Source organism: Chiloscyllium plagiosum, unplaced genomic scaffold (assembly GCF_037043375.1).
Source record: "Chiloscyllium plagiosum isolate Xiang-an unplaced genomic scaffold, Cpla_swu_hap1 HiC_scaffold_13, whole genome shotgun sequence".
NCBI lineage: Eukaryota > Metazoa > Chordata > Chondrichthyes > Orectolobiformes > Hemiscylliidae > Chiloscyllium > Chiloscyllium plagiosum.
Genome location: NW_028270151.1, coordinates 22,488,231 through 22,497,454, shown reverse-complemented (window position 1 = coordinate 22,497,454; position 9,224 = coordinate 22,488,231). Strand labels below are relative to the sequence as shown.

The following is a 9,224-nucleotide window of genomic DNA, read 5'->3' as shown; positions in this document are numbered from 1 at the left end:
GAAATCTGCCATCATGATGGCTAGCACAAGGGGCCATAGCTTTAAATTGAGGGGTGATAAATATAAGACAAATGTCAGAGGTAGTTTCTTTACTCCGAGAGTAGCAGGGGCGTGGAACCCACTGCCTGCAACAGTAGTAGACTCGCCAACTTTAAGGGAATTTAATTGGTCATTGGATAAACATATGGATGGAAATGGAAGAGTGTAGGATAGATAGGCTTCAGATTGGTTCCACAGGTTGGTGCAACATTGAGGGCCGAAGGGCCTGTACTGCGCTGTTATTAGATTAGATTACCTTCAGTGTGGAAACAGGCCCTTCTGCCCAACTAGTCCACACCGACCCTGCAATTATGTTCTATGATCTATGTTCTATACCTCATACTGTGGCTCCAGACTCCTAAAGTGCCCTCTGAAATCCTCCCAGCTGGGCAGTTAAGGATGGGAAGGAAATGCAGGCCCTGCCAGTGACACCGAAATCCCATGAAGTAATTGATTTGAACAAGACTGGGCTTCCCGTGGTTTCCAGTCTGCTGTTGGTAACACATGGTTGGTGCCCTCGTGCCATTCAACCTCTCAGTATGGCAGCACAAACCCATCATAATCAATCTGTCACTGTCTGAGGGACCATCTTTTCCAGGATAACGTTATACCCAGGGAAGATGCTGACATAACTGCAGCCACTCGATCAGTAATTCAGAGTAATGATCTGAGGATGATTTGTGATTGCTTGTCTTTATCCAGTTTGGCCAACATCTGACTCCAGACCCCCAGCAACATGATTCACTCTTAACTGCTCTCTGTCCTCTGCCCTTTGGGCAGTATGGCGGCTCAGTGGTTAGCACTGCTGCCTCGCAGTGCCAGGGACCCGGGTCCAATTCACGCCTCAGGTGACTGTCTATGAAGAGTTTGCACATTGTCCCTGTGTCTGTGTGGGTTTCCTCCAGGTGCTCCAGTTTCCTCCCACAATCCAAAAGATGTGCAGGTCAGGTGAATAGGCCATGCTAAATTGCCCATAGTGTTAGATGCCTTTGTCAGGGGTAAATATAGGGAATGGGTCTGGGTGGGTTACACTTCGGAGGGTCGGTGTGGACTTGTTGGGTCGAAAGGCCTGTTTCCACACTGTAGGGAATCTTAAAACAAAAGCCATGCAAGTAGTTCAGTATGGACTAGGGATGGACAGCAAATGCTAGTCTTGCCCCCATGCCCTGAAAGAACAAAGGGAAAAAGAGTACATCCTCTGCCCTGTCCAGTGTTGAAGATCCAAAAGCATTTTGTACTGATAGTTAGGGGAGTTTTCCCAGTGCCTTGGCCAACATTCCTCCCACCGTGAATAGAAATGGGGAGAGTTAATAAGGAACAAATTTCGTCCTCATTGCTGATTGTGGGATCTTTACCTGATCAGAGTCACGCTGCTCATTGTGGGGTCTTGCTGTGCATCAAGTTTCCCATATTACAATAGTGAGCACACTCAAAAAGCACTTCATTGACTGTGAAATGCTTTGGTTGGTCATGAAAAATCATCGATAGGAAAGTCTTTGTTTCTTTCCTTAACTGGCTGCTTCAATTTGTTGGCAGCACTTTTGTTGTTTGGTTTAGGGACCATTGTCATTTAGAATCCCCTGGGGACTTGGCAGTGCCTGTTAACATACAGTGGCTGTGGAATCTTGCTGTGCATGCACATGGTCCACTGTGCATCCCGACCCAACGGTAGCGCCTACACATCAGTGGCAAACGTGTTGTATTGACTGTGAAGCGCTTTGCACTGTCCTAGAGCCATGAAAGACGTTAAATAAATGGGAGTCCTTTCTTCCTATAGTAACTGTGACATTTGTTATCAAGGGTCAATGATTGTGACAGGGATATTCAGTAAAACTGTCGACGGGAGATTAATATCCTTGGGTTAAAACAAAATCATGAGCAGGCTGTGTTTTCAGCTCCCTGGACCCACTAATTAGGACTGGATCTTGTCATTGAGCCCATTATTAAAGCTGAATGACCCTCCCTCAAACAGAGAGAATCGTATTTAATGCTAATTACATGGATATTACATTAGGTAAAGCTCCCAATCATTGAAAATTCCTTCATCTCTTGAAGAGGCACATAGGCTGTCTCCAATGGTGACTGTTACCTACACACCACTGAACTGAAACAGGCACCTGAACAACAACAAACTCACTAACCTGCATTTACGTGGCACAATCAGAATCATCATGTCATCCCCAAAGCTCCGCACAGGGACACTGTTATCAAGTAAAGTTTGTCTCCAAGCCTTTGAAGGGGGTGTTAGCACAGCAAGAGCAATGCTTGGTTGGAAGGGTAGGTTTAAAGTAACATCAGAAGGATTAAAGCGATATAGAGATTTCTACTTCAGAGAGCTCGGGGTGGTGGTGATGGCAGGTTTGGGGGGTGGGGGTGCAGGCTGATTAGTGGAAGAGTATCTGAGCTAGGCCAAGCCAGCGCAGTGGTGCAGTGATTATAATCAGGATGCTCAGGGACCAGGGTGAGATGAACACAGACATTGCGGGTGTACAGCCAAGGAGATTATAGAAGTGCAGAGGGTCAGCGTGATGGAGAGGATGTTACAGAGTTACAGAGTCATACAGTGTGGGAACAAACCCCTCAGACCAACTCATCCATACCAACCAGCTTTCCTAAACTCAAGCAGTCCCATTTACCTGCATTTCGCCCATATCCCTTTAAACTTTTCTTATCCATGCACCTATCCAAATATCTTTTAAATGTTATAATTGTACCCACCTCTGCCACTTCCTCTGGCAGCTCATTCCATTAATGCACTATCTTATGTGTAAATACGTCGCCCCTCAGGTCCCATTTAAAGCTTTGTCCTCTCAATTTAAGACTGTGCTTTCTAGTTTTGAACTCCCCTATCCTGTGGAAAAGTAGTTGGCTATTCACCTTATCTATGCCCTCATGATTTTATGAACCTCGATAAAGTCACCCCTCAGCCTCCAGGCAAAAAAATACCAGGCTGTCCAACCTCTCCTTATAACTCAAACCTTCCAGTCTCAGTAACGTCCTTGTGAATCATTTTTTTACACCCTTTCCAGTTTAGTAACCTCCTTCCTACAGTAGAGCAACCAGAATTGTACTCAGTGCTCCAAATGTGACTGTACAGCTATAATATGACATCCCAATGCCTACACTCAGTACTCTGACTGATGAAAACAAACGTGCCAAACGCCTTCTTCACCACACTACATACCTGCACCCTCTCTGTTTGATAACACTCCCCAGGGCTCTACCATTAATTGTATAAGTCCTGCCTTTTACCAAGATGCAACACCTCACATTTATCTAAATTAAACTGCCATTTTAAATCACTAAAACATCTAGCCCACTGGCCCAGTTGATCAAGACCTCATTGTATTCTCCCATTGTACCCTGTTGATGGTTATTGCAAAGCAAACGGAATATAAAAGTTGGGAAGTTTTGCTGTTGTGGTTGGTGAGATCACATCCGAAATGCAGTGTTTCATTTAACTGACACCGGGGATGGCTGGGACTTGGGCATGTGGTGAAGAAAGGTTGGACAGGCCTTAATCCATTGGAGGATATGAGACGTCATATTATTGAAACACGTAGGATCCTGAGAGGACTTGACAAATTAGATTCAGAAACGATGGTTCCCTTTGTGGAAGAGACTTGTATTTGGGGACACAATTTAGAAATAAAGAGATGTAGAATAGGAACATAGAACAATACAGCATAGAACAGGCCTTTCGGCCCTTGATGTTGCGCCGACCTGTGAACTATCCTCAGCTCATCCATCTACACTATCCTACACTTTGAGACGGAGGTGAGGTGAATTTCTTTTCTGAGGGTTGTGAATCTTTGGAAACCTCTTTGGCAGAAGCGGGGATGGGGGGGGGCGTCATTGAATACATTTAAGGCAGAGGTAGACAGTCAAGAATCTATCTGGGGATCGGCAAGAATGTGGAATTAAGGCCATGATTTTGTTCAATGGCAGAGCAGGCTGGAGGGACTGAATGACTTTCTCCTGTTCCTGGTTTGTAGGCAACATTGTTTGGACTTCCAGCGTAAGTCAACAACTGCAGGGTTCATCAGAAATGAAGGGGGCTGGTGCGGAGATGAGAGTGTGGCACTGGAAAAGCACAGCAAGTCAGGCAGCATCCGAGGAGCGGGAGAGTCGACGTTTTGGGCATAAGCCCTTCATCAGGATCAGAAGTGGAGTTTAATACAAATTAACACATGGTTGACCGAATTTTGGGATGAGGTTTATGTTGCTGCAATAGAAAGATTTTCACTCAGAAAGTAATTCAAATGATTTGGAGAAAGGAATGAGAGTGGAGTTGAGGATTAGTCAGTGTATTGAGTATAGGAGTTGGGAGGTCATATTGTGGCTGTAGAGGGCATTGGTTAGGCCACTTTGGGAATATTGCACTCTGTTCTGCTCTTTCTGCTCTAGGCAAGATGTTGTGAAACTTGGAAGATTTACAAGCATGTTGCCTGGGTTGGAGGGTTTCAGCTATAGGGAGAGATGGAATAGTCTGGGGCTGCTTTTCCTGGAGCGTCAGAGGCTGAGGGGTGACCTCATTGCAGTTTATAAAATCATGAGGGGCATGGATAGGATAAATAGACTAAGTCTTTCCCCCTGAGGTGGGGGAGTTCAAAACCAGAGGGCACAGGTTTAACATGAGAGGGGAAAGATATAAAAGTGACCTGAGGGGCAACCTTTTCATGCAGAGGGTGGTGTGTGGGGGAATGAACTGCCAGAGGAAGTGGTGGAGGCTGGTATAATTGCAACATTTAAAAGGCATTTGGATGGGTATATGAATAGGAAGGGTTTGGAGGGATATGGGCCGGGTGCTGGCAGGTGGGACTAGATTGGTTTGAGATATCTGGTTGGCATGGACGGATTGGACCGAAGGGTCTGTTTCCATGCTGTACATCCCTGTGACTCTATCAGAGCAGCCATGATCTTGTTGTATGAGGGAGCTGACCCGATGGGCTAAATGGCCTGCTTCTGCTCTTATGGCTATGAAGAGTGGAAGATGGGAGGCCAATTAGGAGTGCAGTGTAATAACAGAGGATTCACTCCCATCTCACATGATACAGTCAGTGTGTGTCTCAGTGTCAGCCCCTACACATGTACGGTATGCTGGTGGTGAAAAGGGAACAATTCATTCATGCTGTGTGTCTCAATCAGCAGCAGACAGAGAGAGGATTTTGATGCCATTAGTCCCATCTGGATTGCAGATCTCAGGGAAACAAGTTCCATTTCACATTCAGGATCAGTGGTGCTGGAAGAGCACAGCAATTCAGGCAGCATCCGAGGACAGGCAAAATCGACGTTTCGGGCAAAAGCCCTTCATCAGGAATAAAGGCAGAGAGCCTGAAGCGTGTTCAGTCCACTGGATATTTGTTAATCTGTTAGTGGAATCACATTACAGGTAATTGCACAAATTCCAAAACTCTGTGAAAAGCTTCTACTGTTTTGAGACTTCTTTGAGGTTCATCACTAGTTGCCTGGTTGAAAAAGGCAATATCCCCATCAAGCCTGTAAATCCAGCTGGGAGAAATGGTTGAGACAAGGATTGCATTTTGCCAAATGAATGTTCTGAAGGTGCTTCTGCACAATCCTGAATTTTTCATTGTGTTCACAACCAATGGTAAACAGCTTGCCGAAATATACAAAAAGTGCCCTGTAACCACATTCTAGGCATGGGGGTGAATGTGCCATAGAGGAGGTGCATGGGGAAGCACAAGATTCTAGATCAATGCCACCACCTAGTGGGCACAAATCAAACTGATATTCAAGGAGGTCAGACTCGTGATTGTGAAATCTTGCAACATAGAAGCAGCTTATCCTACCCATTATGCTCCTTTTTAAATTAATTATTCAATTAGTCTCAAAATACCAGGCACTTGTGCATTTAACAGAAACAAGGAAAGGTCCACAGCACAGGACTAGGGCATTCAGCCTATCATTTCTATGCTGGATGAGAAAGCATTATCCAGCTAATCCCATCTCTGGTCCAGGCCTGCACTGAAGGAGTGTTGCTATCTTTTTACATGGTGATATTGAACAAGTCCATATCCATGCTGTCAAACTGACATTACCAATCCCATTATGACTATTCCAAAGAAGGAATGTTCTCCTCAATGTATTTAACCCTCATTCAAACTCACTAGTACAGGTTCTCCTGTCACCATCTCATTGGCAGCTATTGGACCTTGCTGTCTACAATTCAGCTCCTGCAGTTCATGAATTACAAAATTATGGACTTCAAAGAATCTTCAATGTTGGAAAGATGTTGTGAAACTTGAAAGGGTTCAGAAAAGATTTACAAGGATGTTGCCAGGATTGGAGGAATTGAGCCATAGGGAGAGGTTGAATAGGCTAGGGCTGTTTTCCCTGGAGCATCGGAAACTGAGGGGTGAACTTATAGAGGTTTATAAAATCATGACGGGTATGGATAGGGTGGGCGAGTCCAGAACTAGAGGGCATAGGTTTAGGGTGAGAGAGGAAAGTATAAAAGAGACCTAAAGGGCAACATTTTCATGCAGAGGGTGGTACGTGTATGGAATGAGCTGCCAGAGGAAGTGGTGGAGGCTGGTACAATTGCAACATTTAAAAGACATCTGGATGGGTATATGAATAGAAAGGGTTTGGAGGGATTTGGGCCAGGTGCTGGCAGGTGAGACTAGATTGGGTTGGGATAGCTGGTCGGCATGGACCGAAGGGTCTGTTTCCCTGCTGTGACTCTAAAACACTTTGGAGCCTCTTATTGTGAATGGTACTGCAATAATGCAATCCTTCCCATTTTAAGGAGCCTCCCTCTTAAGGTGAAGTGAATTTTCTTTCCCTCAGAGGTTAGTAAATCTGTGGAATTCTTTACCACAGAGAGCTATCAAGACTGAGTCATTAAGAATACTGAAGCCTGAGATAGACCATTTTTAATTGGTAAATGGATCATAGGTAATGGGGAAATGGTAATAAGCGAAGTTAAGGATTGTCAGATCAGCCTTGTTCCCATTTAATAATGAAGCAGACCTGATAGGAGCTGAAGTAGGCTATTCAGCCCATCTCTTATGATCTAATTCAATTTCCTTTTTAAAAGTTACCATTGGATTTGCTTCCGATAGCTCTTCACAGGCAATGTACTCAGAACAATCAAACTTAGTGTAATTTTAAAAAAGTGTTTCTCCTCAGTAAAATCCAAAAGAACTGCAGAAGCTGGAAATCAGTAACAAAAACAGAATTACTGGAAAAACGGGTTCTGAGGAAGGCTCACTGGATCCGAAATGCTAACTTGATTTCTTCCCACAGTTGCTGCCAGACCTGCTGAGCTTTTCTAGCAATCTCTGTTTTTGTACCTCCTCAGTCCTCAACTCACCTATCAAACTAACTTCCCACCCCCTCTCCCTGTTCACTGGTGTGTGTTGGTCGAGCTGAACAGAAGGTCACATCAGTTCAGGCAGCATCCAAGGAGCTTCGAAATTGACGTTTCGGGCAAAAGCCCTTCCTCTGGTTTCCAGCATCTGCAGTCATTGTTTTTACCTCGTTGATTTTAACCCTACTGCGAATCCTCTTGCAAAGATGCCTGCCTTGAAGAAATTTTCCTCCTCTCTCTATAAGCTTTATTCCTGATGAAGGGCTTTTGCCCAAAACGTCAATTTCGAAGCTCCTTGGATGCTGCCTGAATTGCTGTGCTCTTCCAGCACCACTGATCCAGAATCTGGTTTCCAGCATCTGCAGTCATTGTTTTTACCTAGAAGGTCACATCAGCCAAGTCACAGCGAGAGTTAATAAGAAAGCTGTGAAGAATATGCAGTACACAGAGTGAAGGACACAGTCGAGGATGTGACCAATCTGCAGCCACTCGTCCTCCAGCTCCCGCTCTTGGTCATGTCGTTCCAGGCCCTGTTTGATTTCCTCCACTCCCTCAGCGATCCTATTCAGCAATGCCTGAAGAGCATCAATCTCCTCTGACAAGGAACTCTTCATTTCACAATCTGCAGGGAGAAAGGATTCAGTTGGGTCAAGGCACTCTACATGCTCCTAACGCTGGGAACAATGTTATGGCAAATGTGTACGTCAGAAGTGGGAAGGGTTTGAAAAGGCTCAGGTGTCAGCTTGGAGAGTAGGGCTTTCTTAAATTTCCTTTACCTCACATTGATGGCTGTGTGAGTTTTGAGCTCGAGAATTCCTTCTTTTAACTTCTGTGCCTCTCTCTCCTGCCTTAAGACATTCAGTAAACTAAATTAATAAACTAAACATTTGTTCATCTTGACCTTACAGAGTCACACAGTACAGAAGATGGTCTTCAGCTTGTTGAGTCCGTACTGACTAAAACTACTCTAAATCTACACTTGTTCCATTTTCCAATATTTGTCCCCTTGAATGTTATGACATTTCAAGTGCTCATCCAAGTATTCTTTGCCACCTCAAACAGTGCACTCCAGCCTTATGCCACCCCCAAGTGAAAAAAATCCTCTTCAAGTCCTCTCTAAAGCTCCTGTCTTTCACTTTAAAATTATGCTCCCTTGTCATTGATCCATCAGCTAAGGAGAACAGCTGCTTTCTCCCCACCCTGTCCATGCCCTTGTTGCTCCTTGTATAGTTCTGTGCCAAATCCTGTTGATTAAAATTTCCCCCTAAAGTCCTTAGGACATGTTATAATGTTAAAGTTGCTATAAAAGTGTAACTTGTTGTTCTTGCTACAATAATCTTATTTCTATTAACTCGTTTCAGAAGAAATATCACTCTGCTTTTCCCTTCATTTTCTCGTGAGTGCCTGTTATGTTTCAGCACTTTGTGGGAAGCATGGCCAGATGATGCGAAATCACAAGCTTTTTGACTAGGGAAGGCACCTCAGTTGAGACTGATGCACTCCTGCACTCTCCAGCAGGGGTCAGCAAGAGGAAGTAGGAACTCTGGTTGGCTCCAGCCTGGCGCTGGTGAGGCTTCAGGAAAAGTTGGCTTTGCAAGCTGGCCAATAAGTGGCTGATGCCAATAATAAACTGAAAGTGACAGAAACAGCTCAATGATGAGGCTAGTTTGTCTAGACTGCAAATGTACTCTCTTAAATTTTAGATTAATGGGTGATATATTGCTGGAGTTTAAGGTGATTCAAAGAGATGTTAGTGAGCGTAAAGAGAAACTACATCCTCTGGCAATGGGATGGAGGAATTGGAGAATTCAAAAGAAGAGGGCAGATCCTTCAAACTCAAGCCAGGCCA

The 9,224-nt window shown here is 44.6% G+C and overlaps 1 protein-coding gene across 2 annotated transcripts in view; it reads right to left on the bottom strand.

The window, feature by feature from the left end:
• Positions 1–1,106: 1,106 nt before the first annotated feature.
• Positions 1,107–9,224, bottom strand: part of LOC122556341 (5-hydroxytryptamine receptor 3A) — a 35,992-nt gene continuing 27,874 nt past the window's right edge. For both annotated transcript variants that reach the window (XM_043702973.2, XM_087993226.1), the window contains one exon: positions 1,107–7,997. In XM_043702973.2, the coding sequence (XP_043558908.2) occupies positions 7,762–7,997 (236 nt within the window). In that variant the 3' untranslated portion in view covers positions 1,107–7,761. The remainder of the gene's footprint in view (positions 7,998–9,224) is intronic.